This window comes from Pyrus communis, chromosome 12, assembly GCF_041283825.1.
Source record: "Pyrus communis isolate YQ-2024b chromosome 12, ASM4128382v1, whole genome shotgun sequence".
NCBI classification, from domain to species: domain Eukaryota; kingdom Viridiplantae; phylum Streptophyta; class Magnoliopsida; order Rosales; family Rosaceae; genus Pyrus; species Pyrus communis.
This window is the reverse complement of record NC_142576.1, coordinates 9,297,703-9,319,206: the sequence shown is the minus strand read 5'-3', so window position 1 is coordinate 9,319,206 and position 21,504 is coordinate 9,297,703. Positions and strand designations below refer to the sequence as shown.

General features: G+C 41.1%; 2 protein-coding genes across 2 annotated transcripts; both read right to left on the bottom strand.

The window, feature by feature from the left end:
• Nucleotides 1-6,683: 6,683 nt before the first annotated feature.
• LOC137745977 (ABC transporter G family member 20-like) lies at nucleotides 6,684-9,876 on the bottom strand. Its single transcript, XM_068486013.2, has 2 exons — nucleotides 8,636-9,876; nucleotides 6,684-8,000 (listed from the first exon to the last, which is right to left on the bottom strand). The coding sequence occupies exons 1-2, from the start codon at nucleotides 9,675-9,677 to the stop codon at nucleotides 6,853-6,855; spliced, it is 2,190 nt and encodes a 729-aa protein (XP_068342114.1). The 5' UTR covers nucleotides 9,678-9,876; the 3' UTR covers nucleotides 6,684-6,852.
• A 6,430-nt stretch (nucleotides 9,877-16,306) lies between these two features.
• On the bottom strand, nucleotides 16,307-20,911 carry LOC137745888 (calcium-transporting ATPase 4, endoplasmic reticulum-type-like). The gene is made up of 8 exons (XM_068485922.2): nucleotides 19,434-20,911; nucleotides 19,159-19,231; nucleotides 18,942-19,063; nucleotides 18,427-18,708; nucleotides 17,946-18,323; nucleotides 17,718-17,827; nucleotides 17,137-17,365; nucleotides 16,307-17,032 (listed from the first exon to the last, which is right to left on the bottom strand). Exons 1-8 carry the CDS (start codon nucleotides 20,847-20,849, stop codon nucleotides 16,451-16,453), a joined length of 3,192 nt encoding a protein of 1,063 aa, XP_068342023.2. The 5' UTR covers nucleotides 20,850-20,911; the 3' UTR covers nucleotides 16,307-16,450.
• Nucleotides 20,912-21,504: the final 593 nt, after the last annotated feature.

Below are 21,504 nucleotides of genomic sequence, written 5' to 3'. Positions count from 1 at the left end.
TACTAGGCACGTACATTCTACCCTCTAACATCAACATGCCATCTGAATCACGAACTCTGAGATCTCGCCTCCTTCCTTGATCTCGGGCTCGAATTAGTTCTTGAATCTGTTCATCAGCTACCTGAGCTTCAAGCACCCGATCCACCAAGATTGGCCTAACTTGAAAATTAGCAAGTAATGCCACTTCTCGATCTTCTGCTTCTAACCTTACTCCCGTAGCACGCAAGTCCACCAAAAGAGGAATACGACTAGCGTACAACGCATTGATACGGCCATGTGACTTCCTGCTAAGTGCATCGGCTACTACGTTCGCACGACCAGGGTGATAGTCAATCGTGCAATCGTAATCGCTGAGCAACTCCAACCACCTCCGTTGACGAAGATTAAGTTCCTTCTGGGTGAAGAGATACTGAAGACTCTTGTGATCTGTGAAGATCCTACACTTCTCTCCGTAAAGATAGTGTCTCCACAACTTCAACGCAAAGATGATAGCAGCCAACTCCAAATCATGTGTAGGGTAATTCATCTCATGGGTTTTCAACTACCGCGAAGCATAAGCAATCACCCTACTATGCTGCATCAATACACATCCCAGACCATTCAAGGAAGCATCGCTATAAACCTCGAAATCACCACTATCGTCCGGGAGTGCCAAAACAGGTGCATGAGTGAGACAATGCTTCAATTGCTGGAAACTTTGCTCACACTTATCATTCCACTCAAACTTAACGTCTTTCCTTGTTAACCTCGTCAGTGGTAAGGCAATCACCGAAAAATCCTTAACGAATCTCCGATAATATCCCGCCAAACCAATGAAACTTCTCACCTCAGTGACGGTTCGTGGTTGTTCCCAACTCTCCACAGCTGCAACCTTTTGAGGATCAACCAGAATACCTTGAGCAGAAATGATGTGCCCCAAAAACGCGACTTGATCTAACCAGAACTGGCACTTGCTAAACTTAGCATACAATTGGTGTTCTCTCAACCTCTTCAACACCAAAGTAAGATGTCGAACATGCTCTGCTTTGGACTTAGAATACACCAGAATATCGTCAATGAAGACAATAACAAATCTATCCAGGTAAGGCTGGAATACCTGGTTCATTAAATCCATAAAAGCTGCTGGTGCATTCGTCAACCCAAATGGCATAACCAGAAACTCGTAATGACCGTAACGAGTCCTGAACGCCGTCTTAGGAACATCATCCCTACTAATCTTCAGCTGATAATACCCAGACCTCAAGTCTATCTTAGAAAATACACAAGCACCTCTCAGCTGATCAAACAAATAGTCGATACGAGGCAATGGATAACGGTTTTTAATCGTCACCCGATTCAATTGTCTGTAGTCGATACATAGTCTCAAAGTCCCATCTTTCTTTTTCACAAACAACACTGGAGCGCCCCAAGGTGAAGTACTAGGCTGAATAAATCCCTTATCCACTAATTCCTGTAACTGCACTTTCAATTCCCTTAACTCAGCGGGAGCCATACGATAAGGAGTTAATGAAATAGGATTGGTACCTGGAAGCAACTCAATAGTGAAATCCACATCTCGATCTGGGGGTAAACCAGGTAAATCTTCAGGAAAAACATCAGGGAAATGTCTAACCACTCTCACATCCTCAATTCTGCTTGGAACGGTCTCCTCTAGCACCACATGAGCTAGATACCCCTGACAACCTTTAGACAACAGTTTCTTCGCTCGCAAAGCCGAAATAACACCATGTCTTACTCCACTTTGCTCACCCATAAAAGTAACCTCAGGTAATCCAGGACGGTGAAATGTAACTACTTTCCCGTAACAATCAATGTTGGCACGATAGAAGTGCAACCAATCGTTGCCCAAAATCACATCAAAATCGACAATATCTAACGGGATAAGATCCGCGGGCATAACAACACCCTCTACTATCACTGGACATCCTGGGTACATACAATCTACAACACATCTCTCTCCTCTAGGCATAGCGAATTCTAAATCGTACCCTAGAGGTGTGGGGCGAGGTTGCGTTACTTGAGCAAATGTATGAGAAATAACGGAATGTGTAGCTCCACAATCAATTAAGACTCTAGCAAAATAACCAAGAATGTTTAACGTACCCATAATCAAGTCCGGGTTGTTCTGAGCATCCTGCAGGGAAATATTGTGAATACGCCCCTGGCCCTGCTGTCGTCCGCCACGACCTCTGCTCGCTTGAACACCGCGACCTTGAGCTCCACGCCCCTGACTGGGCTGACCCATCTGTCTCGAAGATCCTACGCTACTAGTAGCATTCTCATTCTGCTGATACTGTCCTCCTTGGTACCATTGAGAACCACCCGTTGGAGCTGGAGGATACGGCATGAAGTTACTGGGATACGGGGGATAACCACCTTGTGAATACGGGTCCTGGGGGTACTGATACGGTCCCGGAGCATAGGGAACAACATCACCTTGATAGTGATAGGCACCACCTCTACCTGCTTGACCATAATTACTCGGACCTTGGATTTGTCGAATCGGTGCAGGTGGCGGCATAAAGGTCTGCTGCGGCTTCTGCTGTTGACTCTGGGGACAATTCACCGCTCTATGTCCCACCTGTCCACATGTGAAACAACTACCGCTAATCTGCCTGCACTCGCCGAAGTGTCGGTTATTACACCTACGGCAAAATAGGGGTCGGTTTCGGCCACCATCACCTTGTCTCTGGCCTCGAGCACCTCCATAAAACCTACCTCCACGTCCTTGTCCAGAAGCACTGAAACCACCACTAGACGAACTCGAACTGGCACCACCCCTTTTGAAGTTTTGAGTTTGGCGAGGCCCAAGCGACACTTGACTTTTCCCTTTGTCATCTTTCTTTTCATCACTGTCACTCGACATATTCTCTGAGTCCTCTACCCTCAACAGTATCTCATAGAACTCCTGGTAGGACTCACAGTGAGTAGTAGTGGCCATAGAACGCCATCTCTTCCTAGTGCCCAAGCGAAAACGACGAAGCATCTCCGCCGGATTACCAGCGACATCAGGATAGTAACGAGACAAATCAGTGAACTTACGATAATACTCGTTAGCCGTCATCTTTCGCTGTTTCAATTCAGTGAATTCCTGTTTCTTACGGTCGATATACTCAGGGGGTACAAATCTCCTTTGAAAACGTCCTTGAAAACATTTCAATCGGTCCTCTGAGCTGGAGTCAACCTACGAAGTTCTTGCTCCCACCAAGCTGCAGACTCCATCTCCAGAAACCAAGAGGTTGTCTCAACCCACCTTTCCATAGGAAGGTTCCCCTGGTTATGCAACACACGAAAAGTCTTCTCTAGGTGTTCCAACCAACGTTCTGCGCCTTCGTGACCCTCGTTACCTTTAAACTTATCCAACTTCAGGTTATACATAGTCTCCAGAGGGGTCCTCTGGGGAGGGCGCATCACTGTTTGAAGGGCTGTAGCAATCACTTCCCCCAATTGAGTAAGATCAGGAAAACTAGACTCATCTGAGCGACGTGGTTCCCGACGAGGCGGCATGATTCTGACATAAGACACCAACTATTAGAATACTCACAAAGACACAGGACTGCCAAACCTAGGCTCTGATACCAAGCTGACACACCCCGACCGAGATCAGGGCGTGCTGGCCGTCACTCGAAGGTGACGTAGCCATGTGCGCGTGCGGAAGCTAATTAAGAAGGTAATATAAAAGTACTAATAATTAAAAACCTAATAACATACAAAGTGCTAGTGTATGTGAGACACAATTCAGAGCAAATCTACAACAGTCCAAAAGGAAAAGATACGACATATGTACACCCGAAGGTGACCCTACAATGGTGAATGTCTGTCAGAAATGCCGGGACGCCCTCTGGGATAAACCACCGAACTCGCTAGACCACTAGAACCTGGAGGGGCGCAAAAACAAAAGCGTGAGTGGGCAAAAACAAAGTTCTTTGAAAACTCTTTAGCAAAATACATTCTAACCCCTCGCCGTAAAACCTGTATACTTCCCAGAAAATGAACATATATACGTATGTATAGATATGTCAATCATGCTCCACCATATGCCATTCATGCTTTGCAATATGCCATTCATGTTTGAGAATATGCCATTACAGAATATCATAATCAATTATAAATGCTCAAGCGTAATTCACATCGAATATATATAATCTAGCAGCCGGGAGTCACCTAACGTGACCTGTACGGCTGAATCTAGAGCTCCACTCTCAACTCAATAACTGAATCTGCACACGAGTCGGAACCACCTAACGTGGTCTGTACGACAAGCTGGGTGTATTATATATATGTATGCTCTAGTGCTACGATCACGTGAAGCTGTGCGATAATCGCGGGTCACCTACAAGTCGGAACCACCTAATGTGGTCTGTACGACAGGCTTGCACCTATCTTGGATCCAAGGCGAGCATGCGGTGCTGGTGAACATACACGTGAAGGCTGTGCCCTGGCCCTGGGCGGGAGCACTAACACCGGGGGTGCAGATTATGAGCTCTCTAAACCTCTCAAACTACGATTGCATAATAAACAGGAATGCATAACCACGTGAATACCGCTTACCTGGCACTTACCTGTGCGTCCACAGCACCAAATACACATATATACATATGTATGCCACTACTAATACATGCGATGATGCGTAAACAACATTCATATTATGCATGGCATAAAACATATAACCTTTTCTATATAATTTATGGGAATTAATATGTATATAGGTATATACGGAAAACAAAAGCCCACTCACTGGTAATTAGAAGGGTCGTAGCCCCCTGCCTTGAGTGTGTACGCTCGTCCTCGGAGAACGAATCACCTATACGCGACAAAGTTACGAAAACATTAATTTAAAAGCACCTAAGCAACTTCTCGTAATAACTTCTCATACATTGCTCAACTTGGACATATGAATATACCAACGTGATCTACACAACCTCAGGATCACGCCCATATTTTTAGAATAATTTTTGGACCACGCACGCGCCCCCACGCGCCTGAACACGCACGGACCTACGCGCCCCCACGCGCGGCCCACGTGCACTGCACACTGACGGCGTCAGTTGACGCCGTCAGGAATATTCCGTTAACTGACGGAATATTCCGTCAAATCTAACCGGATTCCGTCACTGCCGTTAGGAATATTCCGTTAGACTTAACGGAATATTCCCCTTTCTTCTCCGGCGAACCTCCGGCGCCGGCGACGGCGCCGGAAAACTGGGTAATTTTCAAACTAAGTTTTCTCCTTCGTTTTTCAACCAAACTGGGTAATTTCAACCATTGAAATTCAAAGCTTGGCAAAACGATTATGTATTATTTAACAACTTAAGTCCGTTGACATTTAGTAATACGGTATTGTAGTATTGCTCTTCATTTGTAAGGAAGAGGTATTAGGTTCAATTTTGGCAAGCCAATTAGAAGGCTTAACTCACTTTCTCACTTAATAGTAAATACTATCGTTTGTTGAAAAAAAAAAAAAAAAAAAAAACAACTTAAGCCCGTTTTGATAATTATTTTGTTTTTAATTGTTAATTGTTAATTTTGTTTTATATAACCATGCATATATAATTGCATTAATCTAATTATGTACATGCATGTCACAACTTTAAACCCTTTGCTTTGTTCGTCGAAAAGTTTCGTCACATACCTTGGTTAGGTAAATTTAAGTTGGCCTTGATGTAATGACTATTTTCCTTATGGAATTTCTGCAGAATTAAACCACTTGTACAGGTGAGACTTGTGTGCTCCATTAGAGTTGGTCATAATTAGGTTTATGGATTACGCATTGCTGGTAAGTATATATAATACATATATAAATGAGGCAGATCCATGATACTATTTTTTTACACAATTTTTTACACATGTTTTTGTGGCGGTTACTCCATAATGTATTTTAACGATCTGAACCGTCTATCTTTAGAACATCATTCATACATCATCCTTGCAAAAAATTAGATAAATCTAAAATCATTAAGACATTCATCTGTAGTGAAGAAAATGGACAAATACGGTTCAACAAAAAACCATAAACCATTAATCCAAATGTCATATAGTAGTAGATTTTGATGATTTTTGGTAGACATGACCTTTAATGGAAAACCTAAAATATAGAATTCAGATCATTAAAATACATTATTATGTAAGCTGCACAAAATGTGTGTCAAAATTGTGTAACAAAAATAATACCTCGGAGCTGCCGCCATATAAATATATAGTGGAGCTCGCACAGTTGTCAGCTAATAAATTGATTCGGAACTAATCCCTCACCCAAGCTTACGGCTTACCTCATATTTTAAGAGTATGGTTTTATGATAGAATGTTGGGCTAATTACAGTTCACATCCTTTCAGTTTTGGGTGATATTCACAATGAAACATGAGGTTTAATTTTTTTTTCATTTTGCACCATAACGTATTGAAATAGTATCAACAGACTATGGTGTGATTGGTTGTTTGATCATTTATTAAATTAATTACATGATGAGCATGAAAACCTTATATGGACTAATACGTAAGCCACATTTATACCACATTGACAAAAAAAATTCATCAATTTGACGGAGCATTAGGTGTTTAAAGAGACAAAAAGTGTGAATTGATATATTTCAAAACCTTAAGATCCAATGTGAAAAAAATTAGAACCTTGTGTCCCGTTTTAAAAATCACTTCAACTATAGAATTTTCGTATACCCATGTACTATTAGCCTCCAAATAAATCTTTCATAAGCAAAGAGTTGCATGAACTACAAAACGACATGGTACAATTATACACTGAAAATCAATAAGCAAATAATAATCAGAGAGGTTTGTACACCACCACAATATTACATGGCTGTGACTCTGAATATATCACATTTCCTTCATTTTTTTTACCTCCTCTTATTTTTACTGCCCAACAACAAGGCAAAGTAAAAGAGAATCCTAAAGAAGAACCCCCAAGCAATGGTGATCCACAGGCAATTCCATTTACTGAGTTCCGTGATCCCCTGCTGCTTCAGTATATCCATTCCGGTGGTCACGCAGGTGGACGCCGTGATGTTCACGCCCAAAGTTGTGCTCATGCTCTTGAGAAGCTTCAACTTCATTGCCACGGGGAAGGCCTCTATTGGTGAGTTGTCAAACATCTGGGTCCCCCTCACGAAGCACTTGATTGGATCATCGAGTTCGTTTTGCAAAACGCCCTCATAAGGGTACTTCACTAGGGAAATGTAGTGAAACCAAAGCCAATAGGGTGGGATTCTATCCCTACTGATGAAAAATCCACTAAAGAGTACGAAATAAGCTAGAACTGCCACCACAACGGTGTATCCCAACATGACATGTGTCACAACGCCTGACAGGAACGTGACGAATGAGCTCCCGGCCCAGAAGGCCGCAAAAATAGTGAAAAAGAAGAAGAGGAAGCCGTGGAGTCCACCAGCGAGCCCCACGGCCCAGAAGGTAATAGCGGCAAAGGCTATGGAGAGGAAGGCTAGGGAGGGAATGGAGATTATGGAATGAGCTAGGACGTATGAAGAACGGCGGTAGGCATTGTAGGCGGTTTCGCGCATGAAAATGTAGCGTTCTTGGAGGAAGACGGGGATGGCCTCGGCGCAAGTGTAGAATGTGGTGGACATGGCGAATGCGAAGAACCCTAAGCGCTCTTGGATGCCTTTCGGGGAATCGTCTAGGTGCCAAAACATGGTGGCTAGGATGATGCCGGTGACGAGGACCGCGCCTAGGCGAATGCCGAAGAGTTCGGGCATTCTTCGGGAGTTTGTGAGGGAGCGTTTGGAGATGACTGCAATTTCAATCCAAGAAGGGTTGGCAAATGTGGGGACTGATGAGGAGAGGTTTGAATCATTTGGTGCTCCGGAGACTAGTTTGCCTCTTGAAATGCTAGCACTAATTGCATCTTTGAGAGAAAACCTTGGCTTGCAGTTGGAGTTGATCAAGTTGTTCTGATTTTCTCGTTGTTTTTGTTCGTCCATGGTGATCTGCCATGATTTGTTGAATTCCACCAAGTTCTTGGTTCCGCCTGTTTTGCAACATCGAATTGTACATAGTCAGCATCAAATCAAATTTACTCCACAAGTAATATGTAGACTTGAGCTTACTTGAGTTAGCTAGACTGATGTGCTCTCTTTGTATTCAAGTTCGAATGTGCCTCACGTAATTTAGATTAAACTATAATTACTGTTCACATAAAAATCTTTCTACGACACATGTCGATATCAATTAGAAATAGATAAACATGAATGCATATCTTATATTAATTTGATGCAAAAATTTGAAGAACTAATCTTGACATACGCTAACTCTGTTGCACTCACCACTAAATTTTATCTCAAATTTTTACTTGTCAAATATGTTTCTTTTATTCAAAGAATAATGCTGAAGAAACTAAATTTTTAAACCAAATGGTGTGTCACAAGGAATAAGCTTGTTAATCAACACTTAATAAAAATCCAATAATCAACAATCACATCATTTTGATTTACAAAAATTGGTTTAAAATTTTGGTCTTCCTAGCATTACCCTTTATTCAAATGTATGCCTACTTTGAATATTACTTCTACCTAATAGATAAAATACTAAATATTTGCACATGCATTATCAATTCATTTAGCGAATAAATTTGGTAAAAAAATTTAGTGTGGTTGAAAAGGTCACCTGGGGTTTCCTCGAGTTCTCGAATGAGGTCAAGAGCAAACTCAGTCCGATTCTCAGTCTCAGGAATCGGATGCCCGAACTCCCCGAAAAACACCGGAAGATTCGCCGGCGATCCGCTATACACAGTCTGTCCATGTGACAAGAAAATCAACCGGTCCATCAAGCTCAATATTCTGTAACTAGGTTGGTGAATTGACATGACCACAATGCTCCCACTCTGTGCAATCCGCTGCAAAACCTTCACCACCATATAAGCACTCGTCGAATCCAGCCCCGAGGTCGGCTCATCAAGAAACAGAACAATGGGGTCGTGAATTATGTCGATTCCAATTGAAACCCGCCTTCTTTCGCCTCCTGAGACGCCTCGGTGGCCCTCGTCACCGATCACAGTCTTGGCGGCATTTCGAAGACCAAGTTGGTCGATCAGAGCCTGGACTCGAGCTTTCTTCTTGGACTTTGATAATCTCCGAGGAAGCCGAAATTCAGCTGAGAACATGAGAGTTTCTTCAACCGTTAGCATTGGGAACAAAAGATCGTCTTGCATGACATAAGCTGATATGACCTTCAAGAGCCTTGAGTCTAAGGCCTCCCCGTTTAGTGTGATCGAGCCTTTTAAGCTGTCCTTGGCGATTCTATCCGCTAGAGCGTCAATGAGCGTTGATTTTCCCGACCCGCTTGCTCCGAGAACTGCCATGATCTCGCCTTCTCTGGCCTCACCGGATATGCCATTGAGCAAAACTTTTGTGTTTGGGTTTGTGCTGTTGTTGTTCATGCCCAGTTTAACCTCTGCCGTATTTGGTTTCCTTTTGAAACAGGCGGGTACTAAGGTCATTTTACGCTGGACTTTTACGCTGTATGTGAGATCAGTGAATGAGAGGACAAAAGGGTAGGAGGAGGACCCGGAGGTGCAACCGTACCCTAACTCAAGAACATGATCATGAGGAGTGATGTCGGGACTCTGTGCATCTCCGACCCACTGGAGGAGCTCGCCCAGGGTAGGGTTTAGGCCTCGGGGTCTCGGGTTGAAATCTATGAGCTCCATTTTGGCGGTGGGAGTTTGATAATTAGTACGAGGACTCTTTGAGAGCGAGATATATAGAAGGTGAGATTGTGATGACGATGGTCACTGTGTTTGGTGAGTTTTAAGTGTCCAACCGCTGCTTGCGTGAATGCTTCTTTAGTTGGTCAGAAGAGAGGGAGAGGAAGTTGTGTCTAGCCTGCTAGTTCTCCACTGTAGTTGTACCAAGTCCAAAGGGCTAAAGGGATTATATGAGTTGGCTCACTCTTACCATCATCTCATTACCATACCCCAAGTGACCTGAGTGGCTTGGGAATTTCTTTACTTGTAGGCTTGAAATTCGAATATTCTTTTATATATGATAAAACTAGATGTGATGGAAAATAAGTTAAATAGCAATGGAAATTAATATATCCGAACATTTTTTGGTTTTTTTTTTATTTTTATTTTTTTATAACTCATTCAAAATCTTTCAAATTTTGAAACATCTTTCAACATTGAGAAAAAAAATTTCACTAAACTAAGTAACTAACATCTAAGCATTAAACTTGAGTTTTCTTTCCCTGATCTTTCTCGAGAACAAAGGATCAAAACTTAAAACATTTTTCAACATTAAGAACATAGTACCACTAAATTAACTAAGTAGTATTAAACTCATGTTTTCAATTCACTATACCAAGTGCTTCATATTATATATATACACACACGCTAATGAACAAAGTGTACTTGTGACATTTTCCTGGTAAAGATTCTCAGATCGGTGCATGCATGCATGCAACAGAAGAGCATATAACACACGAAAAAATTCAATAAGTTCTTGCAGCTACATGTTTACGTGCAAATGTTTAATAAGGAAGCACCATAAGAGCTTTTCCAATTTTCAAAGGTAGTTTTATTTATTTTACTCAAATATTATAAAAAAAATAAAAAAAATTATTATCTAAAAGGAGTTTTGAGTTCTACCATAGGAACTCTCCCAACCAGGCTGAACGTATTCTATTTAACTTAGGTTTATCACAGTTTTGTTACTGTGTAATCTATATTAGCTAAAGTCATCATTTCCCCCTCCACTTCTCGACAAACTTGGTAGGCCATCAAAATCAAAGAAAACCCACAATTTTGAACAGTTATTACTTCTGACCATCACCAAACATTCTATTGGATAATTAGGGTTTCTTTGTCACACTATATAATTGTCTCACTTCAACTAAAAAGTTGATGTGCAATTGCCTACATCCCTAGTTGGTTGCAATTGTCAAATGTCAATAGGTAACATTTTAGAAAGATGGACTAGGGGCGAGAGGCCGCTTTCGGTCAGTGAAAGGTGCAATTGTATAGGATTTCAAATTTGAAGGGACCTTAAAAAAATTTTACTTTGTCCTAGTTGGTTGCAATTGCCAAATGTCGATGGGTCAACATTTTAGAAAGACAGACTAGCTGCCAGAGGCTGCTTTCGGGTAGTGAAAGGTACAATCCCACGGGCTCCAAATTTGAAGGGACCGTCAAAAAATTTTGCTATCTAATATTTATATGTAATAATGCTATATATTAAAAAAAATATTTTTATTAGCACTATAAAATTTTATTGTGCATTCCTTATAAGTATAAATTTTGTTCTCTCTAAATATAAAACTTTAAGAGTGCAATAAGATATTTGGAGTGCCAATAACAACACACCAAAAAATGGTTTTTTTTTACTTCTTTCAATTTAATGTTATAATGCTATATATTCAAATAAAACTTTAAATTTAGAGTTTTCGAAGGTTTTTTTCTTGTTTGGTTGTTTAAGACTAAACTACTTTTGATTATTTGGTGAAGATTATGTTTGTAACTCTTTTTACTTATTATTTAATGACATTTGAAAACTTAGTGAGTCCTAAAGTTTGTTTTGATTTAAGTTATGCTTTCTAGCATTAATATATTGTTCTTTTTTTTTTTGGAAAACTATCATAGAAAGGGCCCCTATTATAAATTTTGCGTAGGACTCCCGAAATCTCAGAGACTGCCTTGCTAGCGGCTCATTACTACTCACACCACAGTTATCCTCAACTTCCAATTTGTATCCTACCCCCTCCATAACGTGTAGAATTTTCATCACAAAAACAATTAAAAATGAAGTCGTGATAATATAAGTCAAATTTAATTATGTCAATTCCCAGCTCATTCAACATGAATTCTCACTATTAGTTCTATCTTTTTTGGGTTGGATTGTTTTGTTATGGATGAGGGATGACCGGAGCCTCCTAATCTATTTTCTACACGCCTCCATTTCTTCACGAAAGCCCCATTCTCTCCACATGTCCTGCTTCGACACCTTTAGCTTAATTTCTTAGCTAATTACTTAGTTGTTTAACCCTTAACCTTTTCTTTGTTAATTATTAATTGGTAATAATATCTCTATGCGTATGGGCATATGATATCGGCTATTTTTAGGTAAGGATTTTACATCTGCGGTGCACTGATTCCGTAGTTTGGTCTTTGTAGGCGAGAAAATATGAAATATGGATGGAAAGTAAATAGTACTCATTGTGTTATATGCCATGTGTATTGCATTGTTATATATATATATATATATATATATATATATTGGATTGGGGGTTTACTCTTGGAGCTCATCAGCACATAAAACCCATGGAGGCTGACACTTTCTTAACATGCATCTGATATTCTGTGATCGGTTTCCTCTACTCTCAATACTGTTAACGCAGGGTCCTGTTTTCACCGTTAAAAATACCGTTTGTATAACAAGAACGAGACATTTTGTCTCTTCCACACAACCTAAGGAACCATTTGATTTGAAGTTTAGTTTTCACATTTGTGCTTAATGTACGCGAAAAGGTATATGAGAGAAATGAGGATTGAAGAAGAGTGAGAAGGATGATGGGAGAGATGTACAGAAGGGTACAAGAAACTGTGAATAAAATAAAAACCAAATTGAGTTATTTTTACTTTCAAAAGTTTGTTTTCATCCGTTCTTTATTTATTCCCCAACCTCTCATTATCCTTCTTCCTCACTCAATTTTTCCATATAGTTTCTTTACATCTTAAGCACAAAAAGTGAAAATGCTCAAATGAGCCCTAACTCTAATTTTAAGTACATGTATTTGACTCTTCATAAACTACATGAAAACAGGGTTTATGTGACAACGTACATTTGTCCCAGAAAGTGAAAATGCATCACATTTGATAATATTTGACACTAGATCATATGTGACGCATATCCAGTGTCACTACCAGCATCACTTATAAGGCGTCATGAAAACGAAAAGTCTATGTGAAAATTTTAAGTTCACCACATATTCCAAGTAAACCTGATGTTGCCTTAGCCACTTAATACGAGTTAAGATCAACGAGAGTAATGGATTGGTGATGGATAAGGTGTCACGAAAATTTTAAATTCACCACATATTCCTAGTAAACCTGAGATGACACGCCTCGATCCTGATATTCCCCAAACACCAGGATAGGTATGTGCTGGCCGACACCCGAAGTTGACGCAAACCATTTAGAATGCATGAGAACAAGACTAAATTAATATGCAATTGAGGAACGTGTTTAGAGCATACAACTAATCTAGAACACTAAAAAGAAATAATATAAAATTAAATGAACAAAGGAGTGGGTCCTACACCAAGAGGACTCGAAGATGCCGATGCGGAAATGCCTTGACACCGGGATTGTACGTCTCGATTCTAAGTCCTGAAGGGGGCGCAAAACAAACATGAGTGGACCAAGTTGATATATATATATATATATATATATATTGTAAAACAGTTATCAACATACTAACCCCTAAAATTTTATGAAAACTAATATGCATAATAAGTGGTAGGTTCTCCAAAACCCTAGCATACCATCCAATGTTTCAAAACATATGTTGTATATATCTTAATCACTAGTGAATGTCCACTCTCACTCCAGGCCCCGTGCCAGCTTCCCGTCCCTGCACCATAGCCAGAGGAAATCATCTTCAGGCCTGATGCCAGCTCCATGTCTCTCAGCCCGTAGCTAGAGATTAGTTTTCCTGGCCTTATGCCAACACCATAACCTCACCCGTGGCGGAATAGGGACCACTAGGTAAGTAAAAAAGCATTTAACACACACACACACACACACACACACACACACACACACACACACACATATATATATATATATATATATATATATATATATATATATCCGAAAAGCAACTTCATAGTATAAAGTCATCCATCATCTATACTATAAAAAAGTGTTCAAAAACATGTTCTAAATATTATATCGTCATCCATTAGATATCCTATAAAGAACATGAGTTATAGGAAAAATAGTATAATTTAAACTAGTCTCAGTAAGCATGTTATCTCATAAAACCTTTCATAAAACATAATCAGTAAATCATGCTTTTCATGTATGCATTTTTACTATTAAAACATGCATTTTAGAAGGAGTTCACTCATAGATACTCCGTCATAGATGAGCCGTACGAAAAAGGAAAAATGGAATCGCCGCTAGAAATTGCACCTAAGCACATAAAGAGTACAATTAACAAAACTATACTCAAACGATTTAATTTGGGAAAACGGACGTCAGAAGTGGATTTAGGACTTCAAAATTAGTCTAGGAGGGATTCCGGGGTAAGGGTTTTGGACTTGGGTTAGGGTTAGGTCTAGGTGGGTTGGGCTTAGGATAAAGGGTTTAGGTTAATGGGTTAGGGAATTGGGTTGATAAAAGGGCCTGGGGTAAATAATTGGGTTTGGGCTTAAAAGGGTCACGGGTTGGGCTGGAGGCCTATGGGTTTTGGGCTGATTTCAAAGGACTTGGGTCGGGTTGACCCGTTTGCGGGCCAATGAATTGGCCAGTTTTTTGTCACCACTTCAAACGCTCATAACTTATTCGTTACTCAACGAAATCAAGTGATACAAAAATGAAAGTTGTAGTACTTGACGAGACTCGCCCTTTTTTTGCCGGAAAACGCCTCGAAAGGGGCGGTGCTCGCCGGAAAACTGGGTTTTTGGCTGAAAGTTTGGACAATTTTCAAAGCTTCGTAACTTCTTCGTTTCTAAACCAAATTGAGTAATTCAAAAGCCAAAATGTATTTAGGAATGTGGAGAAGAGATTCATACCAAGTGGGGATCGAGTCGTGACCGGAGTTGGCTGAAAAATGGCCTGAAACATGGCCAAACGACCATAGTTTTTTGAAGTTTCCAAATTTCTGGAAAATGCCCCTTGAGTTGTTTTTCGTGCTAAAACCTTCACCAAAGCCATTTTTAATCACTAACCAAGTATTGTAGACTATGGGGAAGGAAGATCAAAGGAGTCTCGAAGCTTACCTTCACCGAAGACGGCGATATGTCGTCGGAGTTCGTCAGGGGATTGAGCATCGTGACTGCCACGGTGGAGTACTCCCTTGGCTTGGGGTTTTCGAGATCACAGTCCAGGTGTGGTGGTGGTTTTGTTGCCTCTCAGGTGAAGCTCGGAGGTGAGAGGGAGGGCTTGTAGAGAAAGAGAGAGTGCGGGAGTTCTGAGAGAAGGGAGAAGTGAGGAAGAAAGAGAGAGAGAGAGTTACAAAATAATAAAAGGGATAAGAAAATCCCAAAAGGTGAGGGGGCAAAGAATAAAATTACAGAAAAAAAGATTGAAAGAGTCACTTATATATGATATGTGAAAAAAATTTCATGTGAAATCCTATCGCAATTTAAGTGTAATTTTCATATTAATGGATTTATAAATTACCGAATTACCCTTGAGTTGACTTTGTTTGACCGCCTAGTCAAAACATGTAGTTTGAATTCTACTAATTTATTCTTAATGTACTTATCGCCACGAATGCGTAGACGTGAACGGATTCGATTTCAGATTTATAACGAAGTATCTACATTCAAAACGTCGAACGTTTTCAGATATTTTTGTGTTTCGTCCTGTACATTCTTAAACTACGAACCAAAAGGACCCACTTCTTCTTACTTTCTTTTGTTTAAGTAGTTGGTTTTTCTTTTTGGTATTAAACAATGCCTAAAATCTTTAAAGAACCAGCATGAGAGTCGAACTCAATTACACAGGTAAAAAAATGGTTAGGTTCCAAAAGAATACGTATCTTCTTTTATACTTGCAGAATCTTTTATTTATTTTTTGGTATGGATGGTGTAATCTTCATATAAAAAAGAATCTAGGGTCGTTCCAAAAGCCTGACATATAGCATCTTTAAGCTCCCTTCAGGCAATCTAACTGTTGAAAGCAAAACTGGTAAGCCGGCTCGGTCAAAAATTCAAAACCTTGTCCAACAAGCCAGCTCGACGTCTATTTCTTCGTTTTTTTAAGGAGGTTTTGAACGGCATCGGAGATTTATGGTTGAGAGTATTCCGTTTTGGTTGAGATGCTTTACAATGCAAGTATCGATACGAAATCGATGTCGGTAGGTGACCTAGATTTGCAGTCAGAAACCTATAACATCCTGGAAGAGGCAAAAGATAAAAGACTCGCATAATTCTTCTATAGATATAGGGGAAAAGTTATTCAATTTATACAAAAGGATAAACCACCACAGGGTGAACTAGTGGTTGGAGATGAATTCACACGATGATGGCTAGGGATGCCTCTGTGAGTCGGTTCCCGGAAGGGTGAATTGTCATGACAAAACCACCAACTGATCCATTTTTTTTAAAACAAAAAAAACAAAAAAGTAGTGCTATTCGCAAACCTATTTTTACCTCTCACGCACCTTTATTATTTTTTATACAACCCATTTTCCGGGGATACATACAATAAGAGCGCGCACCTCTGGGAGGATATTTATCAACCTGGTAGAAGTCGCCTCACTCTGTCTTGGGCTTCGATGGTTTTCTCCTCCTGGATATTTGAGAAGCGCTTGCCCATCTTCCTACAAATTTGAGGACCTCATCAATGAGAATCACCGGTTGGGCAACGGCCAAAACCAGCAGCCATTCGTTTAAGCTCAGGGGTACGATGCCAAATACTTGAGCCAAGAATGGCACGTACAGGATCATGAAGTGCAGGCCAAATGAGACGCACATGGCCACAAGGAGCCAGGGGTTGACCCATGGGGGCATGCTCAGCAGGCTTCCGTCCTCGGAAAGGGCATTGACAGAGTTGAACATTTCGATGGCAACCAACACGGAGAGGGAGAGTGTCATAGCTTTCACTTTGCCTGCACGGAAATAATCACAGGGGTCATCAAAAGAGATGACCTGATTTCCGGCTGTGAAGGATGACGCGGTGAAATTTGTCCAAGATGAGCACTGTCCCCAGTTGGTAAGTTGGGAGTAAGTCACAAGGGAGTGACCGTCCCCACTGAGGTCAATACCCAGGAAGGAACCATGCGTATACCAAATGACGAATACACCAACAGTTGCCAGTCCAACATACATACCAATAACCTGTCCAGCCGAAGATTCAGGTGCGAAAATTAGTGACAACGCTCACAGGTTAATCATTAAATTGAAACATATCGGAAGAAACAAGAACTTGAAAAGTAAGCTACCAGATAGCGGAATAATATCCAAGCGCTGATAAGAGACTCCTCGCTTCTGCGTGGGGGTTTCTTCATTATGTCTTTGTCTGGAGGATTAAATCCTAGTGCTGTTGCAGGTGGTCCATCGGTAACAAGATTCACCCACAAGAGGTGAACAGGTATGAGGCCTTCAGGAATGCCTAATGCTGCTGTTAAGAATATGGAGGCGACCTCACCAATGTTGGATGAGATCATATACCTAAAACAGGGTTTAAGACTTTAAAATCTTGAAAGCAAAAACATACATGTCCAAGCATCAACGAAGAGGACAACTTTAGTTCACCGGGTGGGGAGCAGACAACGAGAAATCGTAAACATCATCATGCAAGAATACGATATATTTCCCCAAATCTTTGTTTATAAAAACATGGTTATACTCTTAAATATATACATGGAAGAGTATAACTACAGAATACTATATCATTCAGAAGTTTTTATACCATTACATACGATACTAGAAAAAATGCTGGACGCAGAATTTCAGAAGAAAGAACTCTTTCTTTTAGCACGTCTCAGGCAAAAGCTAAAAAAAACAGAGATAAAATACTAACCTGATAAAGGCTTTCATGTTATTGTAGATAGATCTGCCTTCACCAACAGCTGCAACAATTGTGCTAAAATTATCATCAGCCAAAACCATGTCAGAAGCTTCCTTTGCAACCTGCAATGGAGAAGGAAATGAAAAGTTTATGATAAGGAAAGGTGAGTTAGTAGTTTAAGCTAAAATTCATAGACATGCGGAAAACAAAAGAACAAGAGAAACCAAGTAAAGAAATCACCTCAGTTCCAGAAATGCCCATTGCAATCCCGATATCAGCAAGTTTCAAAGCAGGTGCATCATTCACTCCATCACCAGTCATAGCAACCACTTCACCATCCTTTTTGAGTAACCTCACAATCTCTTGTTTGTGCGTTGGTTCAGCGCTTGAAAACAGAAGGCCACCACCTTGTCTAAGATGAGCTTTCTGATCATGTAGACCCATAAACCCTCTTCCTGTAAGGCTTCTTGAACGTATGTCTTCATCAGCACCAAACACGCCTATTTCACGGCATATTGCTTCTGCTGTGTTCTGGTGATCTCCAGTGATTACAATAACACGGATTCCAGCCGCTCGACAGTCTTCAATTGCATCAAAAACCTCCTCTCTTGGGGGATCCTTTAACAAATTCATAATTTAACAATCACAGTTAGTTCGATAAAGGTACCGTGATCAAATATATGGTGAAGAAGATGTAGAGAACAGCCATGTTATAACTCACCCTCAGTCCAACAAGGCCAACAAAAACAAGGTCGCTCTCAATTGATGAATAATTGGATGGATCAAGTAAAAGCCTATGAGCTGGATGATCTTCATCACCATCGTAGGATTGAAACTCACCGAGCTCATCTTTGTATGCAAAACCCAAACAGCGTAATGCAATAGTTGACATCTCATGAAGAGCTTCCACAATATAGTTCCTTGAACTATCATCCAGTGGTACAACAGTGCCATCAAGCAATTGAACCTTAGTCCTTCTCTCCAGCAAATTCTCAACAGCGCCCTGCAATAACACATCACCTCATTCAGAAGTCCGCAATATTCCTTTTTGATATTATTTATTTTAAAGATGGAGAGAGAGCAAGGGAGTATGGCATGCCACAATTTACTTCAAACTTTCCATTTTGTATTTGAAATTTAAAAATCAGCGCATGCCACAATTTGGATATTAGATTAAATCAATGAATGGACATAAACAGTTCATGGAGTTGTTGAAACTAAAATTAGAATATGAACCTTCACTAGCAATGACTTCTTCCCTGAACGGGAATTGACAATTACACCCATGGATTTCCTATCACGATCAAACTCAAGGGTTCCGATTCGGCATTCAAATTCATTCCACTTCTGGCAACAACCTGACAAAATGAGTATCAGAGTAGGTAAACTTACCAATTCAAAGTTGTAACAAAATAGATAAATTGGAAGCACTTAATACTGGAGTTTGACTTACCAAGCAAATCCCTTTCATTTGTTGATTCCGCACCCTTGGACTCTTCGGCAAGGCCCATCTTCTCAACTAAAACCTGAGGTGACAAAACAACGTACTCAATCTCAAGCTGAGTTCTCTAACAAAGTGAATTATCTTCACAAGCAAGGAAATAGTGTACTCCAAGAATGGTACGTACTAAGAAGGTTGTTTACTAATGATGTTTAATCAGTTTACTGATGAAATGCACAATATCAAAAACCCTATTAAAAGTCAAGAGCATAGGGTTCAAATATAACCTTTAGAGCTGCCTCAGTAGGCATTCCATTGGCAATGTACTTCTGTTCTGCATGTGTAATGCCAGCATCATTGCAGACAGCAGCTACCTTTGCGATCATTTGAAGATTAGCATCCATACGACCAGTTGGCCAGTCGTGAATTTTACCATCAAGTGGATTGTATGCAGTTCCATCCACCCTAAACTTCCGTAGTATAGTAGGGCTAGGACCCAAAGCTACAAGTTTTGCCACTGCCATCTGGTTTGTAGTCAATGTCCCCGTTTTATCTGAGCAAATCACAGTTGTACAACCCAGTGTTTCAACACTAGGCAGCTTTCGGACCAAGGCATTCTTCTGAGCCATTTTGCGGGTACCAAGCACTAAGCATGTTGTAATGACTGCAGGCAGACCTTCAGGAATAGCAGCCACAGCCAAGGCTACTGCGATCTGAAAGTAATATGTGCACTTCTCAAACGAAAACTTGAAATTCGCCGGCCGTCCATTGACATATTCCCAAGTAAGGAAGTACTTAAAATTGATGAGCCACACTAATACACAAATTACTCCAATTACCATCGTGAGCATCTCTCCGAACTCATTGAGCTTCTTCTTAAGTGGGGTATCTTCTTCGCTCTGCGAGGCAACATGGATTTGCATGTGAACCTTCCCGATTTCAGTGGACATTCCCGTCTGTGCAACCAAGCATATGCAATTTCCATTCACAACAGTTGTCCCAGCGAAAACCATACTTTTCTTCCCCTGAATGTCCGCGTCCTCAGACACTGGCTTGTTAGTCTTATTCACTGCCTCACTCTCTCCAGTCAATGAACCCTGCTTGATCCTCAAAGTCGAGCTAATCAATTCCAAAACACGCATATCAGCGGACACTTTATCCCCAACCTTAAGTTCCACAATGTCACCAGGAACAAGCTCCTTGGCCGCCAAATTCGGAACCTTACTCCCATCCCGAATCACAGTCGCCTGCTCTGATTGAATCTCCTTCAGCGCCTCCAATGCCTTCTCGGCATGGCTCTCCTGCCAAACCCCAACAATTGCGTTCACAACCAAGATCAAGAAGATCACCAGCGGCTCCACAAACGCCGTGATCTCCTTCTTATTGCCTTCCTCCCCGTCCAGCCAAGCCAGAAGGAAAGAAACGACCGCCGCCGCAAGCAGGATTCGAACCAGCGTATCATTGAACTGGTCCAGAACCAGACTCCAAATCGACTGCCCCTCGTTCTTCTCCAACTCGTTCCAGCCGTACTTCTCCCGCCGCTTCTCAACGTCCTTGGATCCCAACCCAAATTTTCTGTTAACCCCAAAGTGCTTCTCGCACTCCGAAATCTCCTTCGCCCACGCCGGAAATACAGCGCCGTCGGCCAACTTTGGGTTTCCGTCCTCATTCCGTCTACCCAAATCCTGCCCTCCCTTCCCCATTTGCCCTACGACAACCACAAATCAACACAGAGAGAAACAGTGAAAGAAAAGGCAAGGAGTTGGACAGTTTATAAGGATTTGACTCACTGAAATAACGGCGCTTTCTAGAAGAGAGGGTCCAGTTTTCTTACCTCGGTCAATATTCTGTTTCTTTCCCAAGAAAATGAAAGAAAGAAAATTTAATGGGAAAGAGGAGAGAAAGCTTCAGGATCAAAGTCAATCTTCAGCTGCCGTGCCTCACAAGCTACGACCGTGTGCTTTCAGCCTTCGCTCTCACACTCTCCCTCCCTCTCTCTGTGGCTACTTATATAGCAGATCAACGGCTAAGTAATTAATATCCGGATTAAGGCTAATTGGGGGAGTATTTCAATGAATCATCGCACGCTGATTAAATTAATTAAACGCGTTTAGATGACGTGGTTCGACTGAGACAGCTGGCGGGACGGTGATCTGGCGGGATTCTGAATTCTATTGGCTACGGTCCTACTCGCGCGGGGGTGCTGTACTCTCTGTTCATTGCTTTTCGCGGCTTAATTTTAACTAGGGGAATTACAATTTTTTATTTTTTATTTATTTTTGGTAAACCGGACAGTTATTTCCAGGGCCAAGCCAAATATACAAGGAAAGCCCCAACAAGGGACTAACAAAAGGCTCC

What these genes read in the sequence shown, in the direction of transcription:
- LOC137745977 (XM_068486013.2), bottom strand. Translation starts at nt 9,677, where the DNA reads ATGGAGCTCATAGATTTCAACCCGAGACCCCGAGGCCTAAACCCTACC. An exon ending in AGAACTCGAGGAAACCCCAG is followed by an intron (nt 8,001 to 8,635) that starts GTGACCTTTTCA and finishes GTTGCAAAACAG; the next exon opens with GCGGAACCAAGAACTTGGTG.
- LOC137745888 (XM_068485922.2), bottom strand. Translation starts at nt 20,849, where the DNA reads ATGGGGAAGGGAGGGCAGGATTTGGGTAGACGGAATGAGGACGGAAAC. An exon ending in CTACTGAGGCAGCTCTAAAG is followed by an intron (nt 19,232 to 19,433) that starts GTTATATTTGAA and finishes TTGTCACCTCAG; the next exon opens with GTTTTAGTTGAGAAGATGGG. An exon ending in AACATGAAAGCCTTTATCAG is followed by an intron (nt 17,366 to 17,717) that starts GTTAGTATTTTA and finishes ACCCTGTTTTAG; the next exon opens with GTATATGATCTCATCCAACA.